The sequence below is a fragment of the Herpailurus yagouaroundi genome, unplaced genomic scaffold (genome assembly GCF_014898765.1).
Source record: "Herpailurus yagouaroundi ecotype Mexico unplaced genomic scaffold, PumYag 196, whole genome shotgun sequence".
In the NCBI taxonomy this organism is placed as follows: Eukaryota; Metazoa; Chordata; class Mammalia; order Carnivora; family Felidae; genus Herpailurus; species Herpailurus yagouaroundi.
Genome location: NW_024412427.1, coordinates 16153892 through 16170219, shown reverse-complemented (window position 1 = coordinate 16170219; position 16328 = coordinate 16153892). Strand labels below are relative to the sequence as shown.

The following is a 16328-nucleotide window of genomic DNA, read 5'->3' as shown; positions in this document are numbered from 1 at the left end:
AGTCGATTTTAAACAAAAACAGAGATCCACATCCTTGGATCTTCTTGTTCTCAACCTGCTGGCCATCCAGGGCTGTAGCCTGTTCACCTGGGAATAGCCGGGGAGCCTCCTCCTCACAGGCTTTGCCTGCCCCTCCTTTCTGCGGCCTCCTCTCCTGGGGGCTTCTGCCCAGGGCATCTCTGGATACTCCTTTCTACATCCTCATCGGAACCCGACTCCCTGCCTCTCTCTTCTGCACACCAATAAGGCTGTGATGTGAGTGTTGTCCAAGTGGCTGGCATGGGGTGGGGGTGGGGGCTTCTCGAAAGGAACCAATAGCTTGAGAAGGCTGCCTTTGGCACCTAAGCACACCCCCACTCCCCTTTTGAAAAAGCGATGCCTTCAACAGCTACCCCTGTTCCAAATGTCCTCAGCTTCATGGATCACCATCTTTTTAAGACAAGGCTCACTGCTAGCTGATGAGGCCCATGGAGCTCCATGAAGGGCCTGAGACAAATGCCAGAAAAATGTACTGTATCTCTCAAGGCTGGGAGCTTACAGCCACATATTGTAGTTTGGGTAGTAGTGGGATCTGTGGGCCACACTGAGAGTTGCTGGTGGCCAAAGCAGAAGACCAAGGGGAGGCCCAAGCAGACAGCCCCAGACCCTCTGGCTGGGGCAGTGCTGGATGTCATTCCAGGCATGTCCTGGCAGACTCCATGAGAATGATACCCCCCCCCCCCCCCGCACTGTGTCACATGCCACTGGGAGTGGATGGGGACATGGGTTAGTACTGGTCACAAAATGGGACCAACCCTGAGGCAAGTCCAGGGTATCCCCAGCTAATGCTGGAAGCAGGGGGTAAGCAGCCCTAGAATTCTTGATCCTCTGGCTGAACGGGGGGAAACCCCATATGGGGTGGCTTCTGCCCACTGGGGCAGTGTGTTCCCCACTGCTGACTGCACTGTGAGTATGGAGGGAAAGGGCTGGTATTCCAGGTCCCGCCAATATAAAATTCAAAGGGCGCCCAGAGAGTTTGTAAGAATGCTGTCCCAGATCTGAAGGAAGTGGGAGAGGCGGAGCCTGGCCTGAGCAGAGGTCCAGGAGAGACAGGGGTCTTAGTAGGGACAGGAGAGGTTCGTGGCCTGTGTAAACACAGACATACGGGGCTTCAGGTCCCAGAAGCTGAGCCCAGGCCATCAGGAGAGTCAGGCTCAAACCGACAGCCAGAAAGAGCAGTACCCAGGATGGAAAATCATACACTCTTTCTAAATTGTGTCTGGGCACTTCATGCACAGTGGCACATTCAGATCTGAGAACAGACCTTAGGCAGGGGTGATACTGATCCCGCTCTACAGAGAGGAAACTGAAGTTGAAAGAAATAAAGTAACTTGTTGAATGTCAGACAGCTCCTGATTGGGACTTTCAAACCCTGTAGCCATCTGTCTGACCACACAATTTGCCTGCTCTTCCCAGCCGGATTGCAGGGAGCCACAACTTCCCTCTGACCTCTGTTTCTCAGACCACGGGGGACAGACAGGTAGAAGCCCATTTTGATTGAGCCATTAGTTCCCTAGGACCTCCGGCAGGGGGCGCCAGCCTCCTCCCAAAGTCCCCGCATAAGATGGAAAGGTGGCGGTCCGCCAGGTTTCAGCTGGATGTCGGTACCCCCACCCCCCAGCCCCGGTAAAGGCCCTTTCAAGGGGAGGGGAGGGCTAGAAGCGATGCGTGCAACTGGAATCCTCAAAGAATAAAGGTGCGAGAACTGCCCCGGCCCCAGGGCCCGGGATGTGCAGCCAAGGGGTGGGGTCGAGGGGCAGGCGTCCCACAGCAGAAACAGGTCACACGCAGAGACGGCCGGCCTGGCTCACAAGGGCAAGGCCAGGGTCGACCGTGGTGAGACAGTCGCCGGAAGCCCCCCACCCCCCTGGGGCTGGGAGGCAGTCGCCGGAAGCCCCCCACCCCCCTGGGGCTGGGAGGGGGCAAGGCTGAGCCCCATGCAGCTCCCCGGGCAGGGGACACTCACTGGCGAAGGGTGAAGTGGCCGTGGAGCCATTGAGGAAGCTAGGGGACCCGGGCACGCCGAGGCCGGCCACGCCCGGCGCCCCGTAGCTGCCGAGACCCGAGCCGAGGCCGCTGCCGTAGCTGCTCTGCTGCGAGCCGGGGCTGGGCGCGAACCCGCGCGGGGACGCGCTGCTGCAGCTGCGCGCGTAGCCTGCGAGAGAGGGAGGTCAGGGGCGCAGCGCGGGCGGGGACCCGGGACTGCGCTCAGGGGCGGCGGGACGCACCCGGCTCCGGGCCCGGCGTGGCGTCCCCGACGGCGATGGCCAGCGGGCTGCTGAAGGCGTTGATGCCCACGACGGCGGGGTGTGGGTGGCTCGGGGCCAGGGGTCCCAGCGGCGCGGGCGCGCGGGGGGCGCTGTACAGAGCCTCGGCCACGTCCGCCGCGCGCTTCAGGAGGAGCTCCTGCGAAGACAAGAGCGGGGCACGGCCGGGGCAGCCGCAGGCGCCGGGAGGGGGACAGTCCCCGGCCTGGCGGCGCGAGGAGGCGGGCGGAGGCGCCATACCTGGTTACTACTGGGCACTCCGTACAGGGCCTCCGCCAGGTCGGCCGCCCGCTTCAACAGCACCTCCTGGGGGCGGGGGAGGAGACAGCGGGATGGAGGGACAGCCCCGGGGTGGGGGGTGGCAGAGGGGCCGGGCGTCCCCTCCGCCCACCCACCCCGCCCCTGGGGCCACAGGACACGCTCATCCCCGGTCTGCTGTGCCCCGCTGGGTACCTTGGGCAGCCTCTCAGGATCTCCGGGGTGTCTGGGGATGGCTTTCTGTAGCCTCTGGAATCCGTAGTCGATGGTGGGCTCATTCAGGGCTGGGGAGAGGGGCGGCGTTTTGGAGGACCCCCTCCCAGCGCGCTCCGCAGGACCAAGCCGGCCGGCAACAAGTCGGGGAGCCTCGCTGCAGACCCCCTCCACCAAGCCTGGCCCAAACCTCTCGGAATGCTCCGGGCACACGGGTCAGCAAGGTTCGGTTCGCGGAGTTTCCTCAGTTCATTTCTTTGCTCATTCATTCAACAAATATTTACTGAGCTGGGCCCTGTGCCAGGCGCTTGGCATTAACACACAAGCACCATCCCATCCCATCTGTGGTTCGAAAAATGCAACTGTATGTACGTATTAGCGTCTACAGTCCTAGGGGCAGGACTGGAGGGAGAGTTTTCTGTCTCCATTACCAGGAATAACATATTAATTACAAAAGTAAAACACCCCAACAATCTCCATTTATCACAGCTCAGGTCACAGCATGTGACCATTAGAAGTTTGCCTGTGCGCCAGGGAAAGGACTGGCCACATCCAGGGTTCTGCAGAGGAGGCAGCAAACTCCTAACTAGGCTCCCCAGGACTTCCTTCTCTCCTCCTCCTGGCCTGGCCAGGACCAACTCACCAGCCTCAAGGCCCTACCCACTTTCTTCACCGCCAACTCCAGATTTAGTGAATTTCCTTTAGTTTCCCCCAGAGTGTAAAGCACGCACTCATTCCCATGTCTTTGCATTTGCCATTCCTTCTCCAGGACTGTCTTTCCTTCCCCATCTCTGCCTCCCTATTCACCCCTCCCGTCTCAGCCTGAGTCCACTTAAGCCCACACTCCCTCCTAGAGGTCCTCTCCTCCCAGCACTCTGCGTGTGACTCCACTCACCTCACACTTTGTTCACTGCTAGGGCCACCCCTACCCGCTTAAGACCGTAACTCCCTGACGGTAAGTATGGCTACTGAGTGTCGGGTGCTGGGAAGGGTTAAGTGGTTATCTGCAGGGAGGAGGATGGGGAGAAGTGGGTGGCTGGGACAGGGCAGGAAGATGAAGGTGGAGAGTGTCCTGGTGGGTAGTCAAATAGAGCCAGGAGGGGGGATTCGACACTCCTGTCTTGTGTTAACTTCTCGCTCTTGCTTCCTGCAAGGGGTATATTGGGGGGCAGGGCGTGCACCTGCTTATGCCCACGTAGAGTGAAGACTGAGGTGGCTTGGGGAACCAAGAGACCCAGGGAAGATTAGGGAGCATCGAGCCTATTTGGGGCACCTTTGAAATAAACATGCCGCTGGAGATATTCTAGACCCTGGGGAATGCGTGGGGGGGGGGGGGGGGGGGGGGGGTTGTCCTGGCGAGGAGGCCCTAGGCAGGGGGAATGTCCCGACGGGGCTGAGACTGCGAGCCTGGGAGGGGATTGAGGAGACCTAGGCCAAAGAGGGAAACAAGCTCTGAAAAGATCCTACCGCGCAAGGAGCGGTCACGTGGTTTAGGTGGGGAAGAGGCGGGGCAGCCGCTTAGGGGGCGTGGCCACACCGTAGGTATTGGCTAACCACGACCCGGGCTCTGGTGCCCTGGGTGGAACTCCTTCCAGCAACCCTGGGCCTCTCTGCCCCCTCCCGCACCCCCCACCTGACTCCTTACCTGTGTAGACAAAACGGCCGGGGGCTCCCTTGCAAAACTGCTTGGACTTGTAGGACAGGGTCACCTCCACCACCCCGGGAATGTGCCGCGGGGGCGTCTGAACCCGTATGGCGTGGGGCGTGATGAGCTGCGAGGGGAGAGGGGAGGCCTGCGGGTTCCAGCCCGGGGCGAGGGGAGGGCCCAGCCTCGAGGCCAGGAGGGAGACTGGCGGGGGTGGCCCACCTCGCTCCACACGAGCACGTTCCCGAACACGACCTGCAATCCATCGAAGAAGTTGTCGCCGATGACAATGACGGTGGCGCCTCCTGTGGTCCAGCCCTCCCCGGGGCTGATGGCCTTGATACAGGGGGTGGCAGCTGGGAGGCAGGTGAGGAGCCAGATCAGGGGCCTGCACCAAAGTGGGGGCTGGGGGCTGGCTGGGCTCGCGGCAGCGGGTGCTGGGCGGGGGGGGGGGGGGGGGCGTCCTGACCTTCAGAGGGGTCCAGGCGGCGCGCCCTGCGACCATGCTTGGAGTTGTTGTGCACAAACATGTTGTCAGACACGGCCAGCACGTGCCCATCCACGCTCACCGTCGTGGACACCACCACCTGTGAGGAGAGTGGAGGCCAGCCTGGTTGAGGCCCTGGGGCGCTCCCTGGTGGTGGTGGGGGGACTGTTGTGGGGAACAGGCAACTCGGTGAGGGTGGGTGGCTGGATGCTGGAACTCAGAGTCATTGGCAGGGGAAAGAGCTCCCCCCAGGGGCTGAACGGTGGAAGGGGGAGGCAGCTAGGTCAAGTGATGCCCCGGGACACACGGTCTCCGGCTGCCCAGGGAGGGGAACCCCAGGAACTAGAAAAATCAAGAGCGCTGAAAGAAAACTCTGGCTCGTTGGGCAGAGTGCCTACTGTTCTTATACACACCCGCACCCCAGGCTGTATCCCTGGAGCTCCAAGGCTGGAATGTGTCTTAGGCTAGTGGGAGTGAGAGTTTTGACTGGGGGTGGGGCGGTGGGGAGGGGGCAGCATCAGCCTGAGAAGCCATCAGCAGGAGCCCCCCCACCCTCGGGAGGAAATTGGGGCTGCCTCCTTCTCTTCCTCCCACCCTTCACTGAGAGGGGTGTGCAGGTTGGGGATGTACTAAGGGCAGCTGCTCTCTGCTTCACGCTATGCAAATTAGCTGGGTCGTTAATCATGTAAAAATGTCACAATTAGCATCTCCTTAAGTGGGACTCTAATGAAGCCTCCCTTGGCAGCCAGCATAAGTTGAGATGGAGCTGCCCCACCCCCAGCAGGCACCAGGCCCTGAAGCACAGGGCTGGGCAGAGATCTGCCGTGGGGCTTTTCCCAGGGTGGCGGGACCACGGCCTTCCCCACCCGCCCCATCGGGAAAGGGTGACCGGATGCAAGGGGACCCCTCTCCCAGACCCACCTGGAAGCGGCGCATGTCTCGGGGATTCCCTGCATTCTTTAGGCAGTTCTGGTTGCACTTGAGGAAGAACTTGAGGAAGAACCTGAAACAGTATGGTGGGTGGGCTCAAGGGTGGAGGTAGGGGGTCTGGAAATGGATGAAGATCCAACTGTTCCCTTCCATGCCCCTTCCTGGCGGGGTGACTCCCCTCTGCTCACACAAGGCACACATCCCATATTCCCACCACAAGCTGCATATATACAGAGTGCCTGATACGTACCGAGTAGACCCTTCCCAGCAATTAATTCACGACACGGATTACCCACCCCCTGCCCACAAAGTATACACTCATCACGCTTATCCAAATATGTCCATTATATATATGATATATATACCCATTACTCATGAATTATCCCCACTCCACAACGTATATGCCACATGTAATATGTACTCACATTTACCTGTAGACTTACCCCACACCATGTATATTTGTCATTCTGCATGTGCATCACACATAAAAGTGCATTCACCTCACACAGCACATCCCTCCTCCTGAGTATACTAACACACACAACGTATACTCATGATAATACACCCATTATATATACCGCATATGCCTGATATACTATTACAAAATATGGCCGTCACACACAGGGTATACCCACTATACTCAGGGTGTCCTTCAGAGAGCATATATGATACATATTCCACATATAGCCTATAGTCATCATGCACATATGGTATACTACTCACACACACAGAGTCTATACCCATCACGTGCAGCATATGCCCATCCTGTACAGTAGATGCACAGGAAGAATATGAAAGTATATATTAATATACTTTGTGTTGTATATGATTACCCAAAATACACTCACAGCAAATGCTGTGCAGTCATCACATATAGCAAGCAGATCACCCTTCCTCCTTCAGACCCCCCCCCCCCAAAAAACAAATCCCTCTTGCACACAGATCTTGCTCACACGTAGCAGATTCCCTGCCACGGCACACCCCCCCCCCAAACAGATCTCCCTTGCACGTGTTCTACATCTGTTATACACATAGCAAAAAACTCATCAGGCAGAGCCTATACCTATCACATACCGCGGCATACCTGTCAGACCCGAGGCCGTACAGATACACAATGAGTACCTTCTTTTTTTACACACAGCAATTGCAAAAAAAGCACAGTGTATGCCCTGATGAGACTGATTTTTAGAGAAAACACACGAGAAGTTGGTCCTCTGGTCCTTTCAGGCAGTTGGCTGGGAGGGTGGGGCCTCGGCTTTGCCACCCACCAGCGAGGTAATCAAGGATAATGCTCTGGATTGGTGCCCTTAGTGAACTCAGAATGTTTCAATATCTGCCTTAGCCCGTTCAGGACCCTGTGAGCATCCGGGGAGATGTCCTTTCCAAACCACAGCCTGCAGGGCTAACGTCTGCAGGGGTTCGGCTCCTGGCATGTAGCCCGCCTCCTGGGCTATTCCATGGGTTCTGCCAGTGCGCTGCCTCATTGTACCACCCCCCCCCGGGTTTTGAACCCCAAATCTGAATATCCACTTAAGTCCTTAGAGTTGCCTCCAACTCCAAAGCATGAACTTCATATTCAGAGGAAGATTTATTATAGGTTCTAAAAGCTAGTCCCTTCTGTTTCGGATTCTGTGTCTTTCTCTCTCTGCTCCTCCCCTGCTCATGCTCTGTCTCTCTCTCTCAAAATAAATAAACAAACACTGAAAAAATAAAAAAAAAAAAAGGGGGGGCGCCTGGGTGGCTCAGTCGGCTGAGCGTCCGGCTTCGGCTCAGGTCATGATCTCACGGTTTGTGAGTTCGAGCCCCGCGTTGGGCTCTGTGCTGACAGCTCGGAGCCTGGAGCCTGTTTCGGATTCTATGTCTTTCTCTCTCTGCTCCTCCCCTCCTCATGTCTGTCTCTCTCTCAAAATAAATAAATAAACATTTAAAAATTAAAAATAAATAAATAAATAAATAAAAGCTAGTCCCCAAGTACTGGTAGGGGTGGGCTTCACCCCTGGAACAGAGGTGTCCCAAGGGGCAGCCACTCATTGGGAGTTGGCACCATTTACCTGGAGATGCACCTACCCCCAGGCCCTGCCTCTGTCTACATTGCTGACACCTTACCACCTGTCACATTCCCCCACTCAGTGGATATCCTTCTGGGAACCCTTTAATTTCCCTTTCTATAGGGTCGTTATGTCAGCACACATTTCCATCCACCATGAATACCTCCCCAAATAGTTTCATGTAGTGTAGACCTTCTGTGCGCCCCTGCAGAGCATTCGGAGATGCAGATGCCTCCTATGACCCCAAACAGTGCACATCCGCCATGTAGACACCCCCCATTCACCCCTACAGGATACCTTGCATGCACACAGCTTATATGCCCCCAAACAATAGTCAGCCCAGTGTAGATGCCCTTTATACCCCATTAGGCCACCCCAAATGCTCCCGAACAGCGTATCTGCAGAGTATAGACACTCCGTTGATTTCACATTATTTGCCATAGTAATGGTTCCCTCTATCCCTATAAGACGCCCCATCGTGCAGACACCCCTATGCTCACAGTAATCACTTTATACACACCCCGCATTTCCATGACATGGTGCAGACCATTTCTTTTAAATTCCATATCCACATGGTGCTAGGAGGAGGAAGTGCTTTACGAGGTGCTAGAAGGAGGCGGGCGAACACCAGGACAGGAACAGTCCCTGTCCTGAAGGGGTGAGTGCCAGCCCTTGGATATCGCTGATGGTGCAGGCTTGGGAGTGACACACACTTCCCTTACACCCGCACATGTGCCCGCTGCACCCAACTCCACTCTCAAGCCTACAGAATCCAGAGGGAGGGTTCTTTTATTCATCATTTCATTTTAATTTAAGTTCGTTTATTTTGAGAGAGGGACAAAGAACAAGTGGCGGAGAGGGGCAGAGAGGAGACAGACTCCCAGGCAGGCTCTGAACCATCAGCACAGAGCCCGCCACGGGGCTCGAACTCACGAACTGTGAGATCATGACCTGAGCGGAGCTCAAGAGTTGGACGCTTTTCTGCCGCTCCCCTGCTCATGCTCTGTCTCTCTGTGTCTCAGAAATAAATAAAAACACTAAAAAAAAAAAATTGAAAAAAAAAAAAAAAAAGAGTTGGACGCTTTCACCGACTGCGCCACCCGGGGGCCCCCAGAGGAAGGGTTCTTGAGATAGGCCCAGAGATGTGGGCTCCGGCCGAGGCGCTGACTCGCTTTGTGGCCTGGGGTATTTCCTGCATCTTTAACATCCACCTCCATCCACCAGGAGAAGCAGGAGAATAGCAACTGATGGCTGCTGAGGCACCTTCCAGGGACAGCCTCTGGGACATCCTTTATTTCCGACCTCCCAAGGCTTCACTGCCGCTTCCTGCAGGGTCCCGTCCCCTCTGCCTCCTCAAGAAGCCCCCTCAGCCCTTCCACAGTCCTTGCTCAGCACGTCTTCCCATCCTTTCTCTTTCCAGTATAACTCACTTCCGGAAATAAGTCACAAGACCTTTGGGTCTATACCAGTCCCCACTCCCTGTCTGGCCAGTCTTTTCTGGCCATTCTAGGTTCAGGGACTGCCCCTCCCACAGCCCCCCCCCGGGGCCCTGCGTGCACCGCCACCTATGCAGACCTGCCCCAGAGCCTCTCTGTTTTTAAGCCTGGTTGGCATCACCTGCAGAGTGGTGTTGAGGAGGAAGCAGCCACACGAGGCCTGGGCCCTCCCTGGGGGTGCTGAGGGTCAGTCTCCTTTCCCCTCCCCCTGAACTTGTAGCTCAGAGATGCACACAGTCAATGCCAGCAATGGTAGAGCTGGTGAATCTCACCCACTGCCAATGGTAGGTAGTCCGCGAGGCTGCTCCCAGCCAGCCAGGCCGAGCCAACGCAAACACCCCCACTGCTACCACTGTGTACCCCCTAACCCCGCACCAGCCTCAGGGGTGTTAGGAAAAATCACCCATAACTTGAAAATAAGGCACAGTGATGACTCTGAGTCCTTTCAAACTCATCCTGGAACAGTGGTTTTCAAAGTGTGCCTTCTGGACCAGGAGCAGCCTGGGAATTGGCTAGAAATACAGAATTTCAGGCCCCACCTTTGACCCGCTGACACTCTTCAGGGGGGCCCGGCCATCTGTGTTTTCATAAGCCTTCCAGGTGATTCTGAGGCCTCCTAACATTTGAGACACACTACTCTAGTGCTGTCCTATCCAATAGGGTGGCCACTAGCCCCATGTGGCATTGAGCACTTGAAATGTGGTTTGAATTGAGATGTTTTTAAAATACGCATTGAATTTCAATGGCTTATTTAGAAAAAAACCCAGAACGGGGCACCTGAATGGCTCACCCGGTTGAGCGTCCGACTTCGGCTCAGGTCATGATCTCACGGTTTGTGGGTTTGAGCTCCGCGATGGGCTCTGTGCTGATGGCTCAGAGCCCGGAGCCTGCTTCGGATTCTGTGTCTCCCTCTCTCTCTGCCCCTCTCCCTCTCATGCTGTCTTTCTTTCTTTCTCAAAAACAAATAAACATTAAAGAAAGCCATACAGAATGTAAAATAGCTGACTAGTAATATGTTTAGATTTATCACATGTTGAAATATTTTAGGTATATTGGGTTAAATAAAATATATTGTCACAATCGATGTTACCAGTTTCCTTTTTGTTTTTAAAAATGAGGCTACTAGAAAATTTAAAGTTACATATGTGGCTCGCATTATATTTATGCTGCTCTAGAGTATTATGTGAACAAAGCCGCCTAAAAGTTATCTGATTTTCTAGGGGAAGGTCACTTTGACTCATATTTGGTATTGATTGGGGCCTGGCTCATCATGACCCTGTTTAATCCTCTCATAACCCTGAGGTGGTGTAGGTTTGCGATCATTCCCACTTGACGGATGAGAAAACTGAGGATAAGCAAGAATCAAGTACAAAGTCACAGCGAACGCCAAAGTCTGGATATGAGCTCGGGGCTCTATGAACCACTGATATGGACAGGCGTCATGGAAAATTCCCTCTAATTGGGGCTCTCAGAGTCCGACCCTGCCCCAGGCATGAGGCTGGCAATTAAGCCTCCTTCAAAAGCAGCCCTGAGACGCAGGCTGTACAGGGGCACAGCCAGTCATTCGGTGCGGATTTTCTCAAGGTTACGAATTCATCAAGGTTGCAAAGGAGACTCAGGTCCCCTTGCTGCTAGTTTGGGGCCTTTGGCTGTGGTGACCGTTGCTCTTAGCCTGACAAGATTTTCGGGATTAAAGACCAGCTGCACAAGATGAACCAAGAGTTGATCCCTGTTGAAATTCAGTAAAGGGTACTCGTGGTTCATTATTTTATTCTGCCTAGATGTTCAACATTCTCTCTTATGAAAAGTTTAATAAGGGGACCCCTGGGTGGCTCAGTCAGTTGAGCCTCCGACTCTTGATTTCGGCTCAGGTCGTGATCCCAGGGTCACGGGATCGAGCCCCTCGGCGGGCTCCACACTGAGCGTGGAGGCTGCTTAAGATTCTCCTTCTCCCCCGCCTCGATCTCTCTCTGCCTCCCCCCCCATGCTCGCATGTGCTCTTTCTCTCTAAAAAAAATTAATAAAAAAATTTTAAACAGTTTAATAAAAGACCAGAAGAAGAGCTGTGGACAGTGGTCATCCCGCTAATAAGGCAATTAAAGGGTAGTAATGATACACCATGACTTGGGCGCCTGTGATCTATCTTTTTTTTAATTTTGTTTAACGTTTATTCATTTTTGAGACAGAGAGAGACAGAGCATGAATGGGGGAAGGTCAGAGAGAGAGGGAGACACAGAATCTGAAACAGGCTCCAGGCTCTGAGCTGTCAGCACAGAGCCCGATGCGGGGCTCGAACTCACGGACTGCGAGATCATGACCTGAGCCGAAGTCGGACGCCCAACTGACTGAGACACCCAGGCGCCCCCCTAGGTGCCTGTGATTTATTTTTTTTTAATTTTTTTTAATGTTTATTTATTTTTTGAGACAGAGAGAGACAGAGCATGAATGGGGGAGGGGCAGAGAGAGAGGGAGACACAGAATCGGAAGCAGGCTCCAGGCTCTGAGCCATCAGCCCAGAGCCCGACGCGGGGCTCGAACTCACGAACCGTGAGATCGTGACCTGAGCTGAAGTCAGACGTTCAACCGACTGAGCCACCCAGGCGCCCCTAGGTGCCTGTGATTTAAACGAAAGGTAAGAGCAGTTCACTCGAACACCTACCTTACCACATCCTGAACGTAGTGTCGCCTTCCTAATCGCTTCTAGAAATGCTCTTTATTCCTCCCTGTAAAACCCACTCGAGACGAACTGAAAACGAACCTTCCTTGGTAAGGAATATTCCTTACCATGGAAGCAAAGGTTGGGCTGAATGTGGCTCCGGTGCAAACACCTGACTTCCACGTAACTTCTCAGGGGTGACGCTGTTGCATAAGGAAAGCTCCCTGGCACTTTGCTCTGCTCAGAAAAGACTCAGCTGACAAAAGAAAATATGGAGGTGACTGACGTGCGTCCACTGCCAAACTCTCAGTCCTCGGGGGGGTAGAAAGCAGAGCGGGATGGAACCACTCAGTGGAAGACAGGGTCCGGCTATCACAGGGTGGGCTGCTGGATTCCCCCACCCTTGGCCGCTGTGGGTGTTGCCTGTCAAAGGGCTCGTGGCTGCCCCCACTACCCTCGAATTATCGCTAGCCAGAAGCAATATGCCCTGCACCAGCCCACAGCCAAAGAGAGACTGACGGCATGTGGAGGACCAACTCCTTGTGCTTTTCCCATTCCGGAACTCCCCGAAGGCTCAGGCTGGTGCCAGACTCCAGCTGAGAGCGTCTGCTTGCTGAGCTTCTCCTGTGGATGCTGTTCCCCTCCTTCTCTTTCTAGAGCTCTCCTCCAATAAACCCCTTTCACAAGCATCGCATCCCCAGCTCTGCTTCTAGGAATCCCATCCGAGGAAACCAGGTCGCACAGCTTTGCCCCACCTCTCCCCTCCCTGCGTCCCATGAGAGACTCACTGAGAGCGGAAATTATGTTCCCACTTCCAGAGAGAAAGCTGATAGTCATTGAAAGAGCCAGACTGAGCCCCAGGACGCTTGTAGCTCCAGCACTGTCAGGAGGCAGGGAACGAACGTGTAGATTACAGATTCTGCCCAGGAGAGCTTTTCCCAAAATGATATCCACTAGCCGCCTGTGGCCTTTGAGCACTTGACTTGTGGCTGGTGTGACTGAAAAACTGCTTTAAATTCTGTTTCATTTTAGTTTACTTATTTATTTTAAAGTAATAGTATTATTGAAAGTAATTATTAACCTTAGTAATAATAACAGTCAGGTATTATTTTTATTTTAAAATAACCTCTACAACCCAATGTGGGACTCAAACTCACAGCCCTGAGATCAAGAGTCCCATGCTCCACTGACTGAGCCAGCCAGGCGCCCCATTGTTTCGTTTCTTTTTTTAAATGCTCATTTATTTTTGAGAGGGAGAAAGAGACAGCACACGGGCAGGGGAGGGGCAGAGAGAGAGAGGGAGACACAGGATCCGAAGCAGGCTCCGGGCTCTGAGCTGTCAGCACAAAGCCCGACACAGGACTCGAACCCACGAACCACGAGATCATGACCTGAGCCAAAGACGGATGCTCAACCGACTGAGCCACCCAGGTGCCCCTCATTTTTAATTTAAACTGAGATAGTCCCGCGTGGCTCATGGCTACCAACTATACTGGACTGTACAGATCAAGAAAGAGGAAGTGATGTGAATGAATACGGGAGTTGGGCCAGGGTCTTCAAAACAAGCGTCCTGTGACTACCTCGGGAAAGAAAGTAGATTGGAAGCAAAGTGTAGAATAAAACTAGGTGTGTATTTCCAAGTCCAAAGCTAGCATTAGAACCTGGGATGGGATGGGGCGGGGAGGAATCCTCTGCTAATTTTGACTCCAAAGGGCTTGCCTTTGAGCTTGTGAGCCTCAGAAGAAACAGATACCTTCTGGGGCAGGATCTGTGCCCTCCACCGTTTCATCGTCTGCCTCTCCCTGCCCCCCCCCCCCCCAGCCCCACCGCTCAAGGACAGAGGAGGATACAGGTGGCTGGCCCATTCATTCCCTCATTCATTCAATACACCCATTTACAGAGATGTATTAAACACCTTACATGTGTCAGGCAGTGCAGTCTAGGGGTAAATAAAGTCTTAAGGAAATTACAATCCAGCAGGAAAGAGAGAAACCTGGAGTATAATCAGTAAGAGAGAGGATATGCTAGATCACTTGTCCACTGGAGCCGCAGCCTTCACTCTGGAAGGGGGTCCTCGAGGTTGCATTTGATCTTGGGCACTTGGGGCCTTGAAAGACCAGAGGCATTTTCCCTGGATGAGGAGTAAGAGGCAGGGGCCCTTCGTGCAGAGGGGATAAACAGCCCTGCCAAGGGACCGGGGGGCATGGAGGGCACACTTTCCCAGTGGTACCTGATGAGATGGAGGAGGAGAGCTGTGGACCAGGGCCTGGGGGGTGTGGCACCAAATCCCGTGGGATCGGACCCTGTGGGTGATGGGGAGTCAGCAGAGGGGGTCTTACTGGCTGTGGCATCCGGAAGCATTTTACCTCCAGGGAAGTGGGCGCCAAAGGGCCTAGGCTAGACAAGGGATGGTAAGGGAGGAGGTTGGTGGGATAATCCAGGCCCAGGTTGGGGTGGCCCACACTACTTCCTGATCTCAGCCCGGGGCAGCAGCCAAAGCCAAGTGTCCCCAGGGTCATAGCCACCTGCCAGGCCTGGACCTGGCCTCCCTGCCATGATCCCTACTTGGGGCAGAGGTGGCTGCAGCGCAGATGGGCTGGGGGACTATAAATAGCCGGGGCGCATACATTAGCATGCCAATGCACCCGCACCCCATCCTCTATGCTAATGGCCCACCATGCGCCTGAACACCTTCTGTTCCCCTGCATGCATTTGCATGCACAATTAGCATAATCTTGTATAATTAATGAACAGCGTCAATTTTAGCTCCTAAGTAATTTGATTAACATGTTGATAGGGCACTTACTAGGCTCTCCAAACCTCAGGGCTGGGCATGGGGCCTGAGCAGAGCGGGGGAGGTGGTAGAGAGCCGGCTAAGGGGCCCCCAGCTGCCCAAGAAGAGTGGTGGTGACTCCACTTCCCCGAGGGGAGGGGTCGAGGGATGGGGGGGGGGCTGCTAATGCAGGCCTCTGGGCACCCCGCATGGAGCAGCAGGGACAGGCTGGAGCAGTTACAAGGGGTCACCTGAGCGTGAAGCCCGTCTGCGCTCCTGTGGACATGGACATATACACACGTGCCCTGCATGTCCCCTCAGCCTTGAAGTCCTCTGTGAATGCAGGATGATAGGCTCCAAGGGAAGAACAGAAGAGGAGCAGGGATGGAGGAAAGGTAGGAAGGATGGGGAGCTGAGTGGATGGACAGGCAGATGGAATCCACAGAGGAGGGAGATGTGCCTCTAAGTAACTCGGGGATATGAAGGGGAGGGGGGTCCCGAGACTGAAGGAAAGAAGTTGTATGTTCTTCTGGCTTTGGGTGGGTGAGCCAGGCTCCCAGAAACTTTGGCACCTCCTATTTATGGATCACGTGAGAGGCAGAGGTTGGGGGTCGGCAAGGCCTGGCACTTTCCTTAACGTGCCGAGCGGCCCCAAGCAGAGAGGACAGGAGGCTGAGTGTTGCGCCCTTCCTGTACAGAGACGATTCCATTTCCAGCCCCAGACATCCCAGGACCCCTGGCAGAGGCTCACGCTCCCCTCCTGCTCACCTCTGACTATGGCCGGAGTCAGGAAGCTTTTCCTTAGCTCTGATGGACTTTCTTGGTGCTGTGTAGACTCTTTCTCTGGGATGGGCAATCAGGATGAGGGTGGGGTGGGGATAAGAAGTGATATTGTGGCAGGCACTGCATAAGCACATCTTACTTAACTTACAACGTCCCTTTCGGGTGGGTTGAGAGTCAGCTTCCTGTTACAAGTGAGGAAACTGAGGGAGGTGGGGCCTTGTTCCAAGTCATCTGGCCAGACGTTCCACGTTGGCTTGAGTCTCCCAACTCTGAATAGCCCTTCGCTTTATGGAGAGGATTAATCATTCAAACTGCAGACAGTTTATTTGCTAGCCATCTCTCCCACTCCACCTATTATGGTCCCCCAGACTTCCTCATGTGTGACTTCTCTCCTCTAATATACTCTGGGGGCGCTGTCCCCAGCTCTACTCATGCCTCAGCATGGGGCCACTGTGAACCTGAGCTCAGCTTTAGCTGCCCAGATGTTTTGTCTTCAGTCTTTGTTCTGAGTCAGGGGGGCTTGGGGATCCTTGTTCTCGTGATTGGCATCCCAGCTGACATGACTCCCTGGGCTCATGGGGGGGATATCATATGAACCCCCTCTGCTTCTCTCTCCCTCAGATGTTCCCAGCTCTGAAAGGGGTGGAGTGGGGGAAGGAAGTGCAGTTCATTCTGCAGGGGACCCTCAGTCCTACCTCAGCATTGACCCAGCAGTGAGGTTCCAGGACCCCAA

The 16328-nt window shown here is 54.6% G+C and overlaps 1 protein-coding gene across 2 annotated transcripts in view; it reads right to left on the bottom strand.

The window, feature by feature from the left end:
* EBF4 (EBF family member 4) overlaps positions 1-16328 on the bottom strand; it is a 58612-nt gene that overhangs the window by 3721 nt on the left and 38563 nt on the right. For both annotated transcript variants that reach the window (XR_005782096.1, XM_040447501.1), the window contains exons 7-14: positions 5831-5912; positions 4892-5009; positions 4645-4778; positions 4423-4549; positions 2760-2848; positions 2547-2612; positions 2268-2445; positions 2006-2194 (exon numbers count right to left, since the gene is read on the bottom strand). Coding sequence is in view for 1 of the 2 variants with exons in the window: in XM_040447501.1 (XP_040303435.1) it covers positions 2006-2194; positions 2268-2445; positions 2547-2612; positions 2760-2848; positions 4423-4549; positions 4645-4778; positions 4892-5009; positions 5831-5912 (983 nt within the window). In the remaining variant the exon portion in view is untranslated. The remainder of the gene's footprint in view (positions 1-2005; positions 2195-2267; positions 2446-2546; positions 2613-2759; positions 2849-4422; positions 4550-4644; positions 4779-4891; positions 5010-5830; positions 5913-16328) is intronic.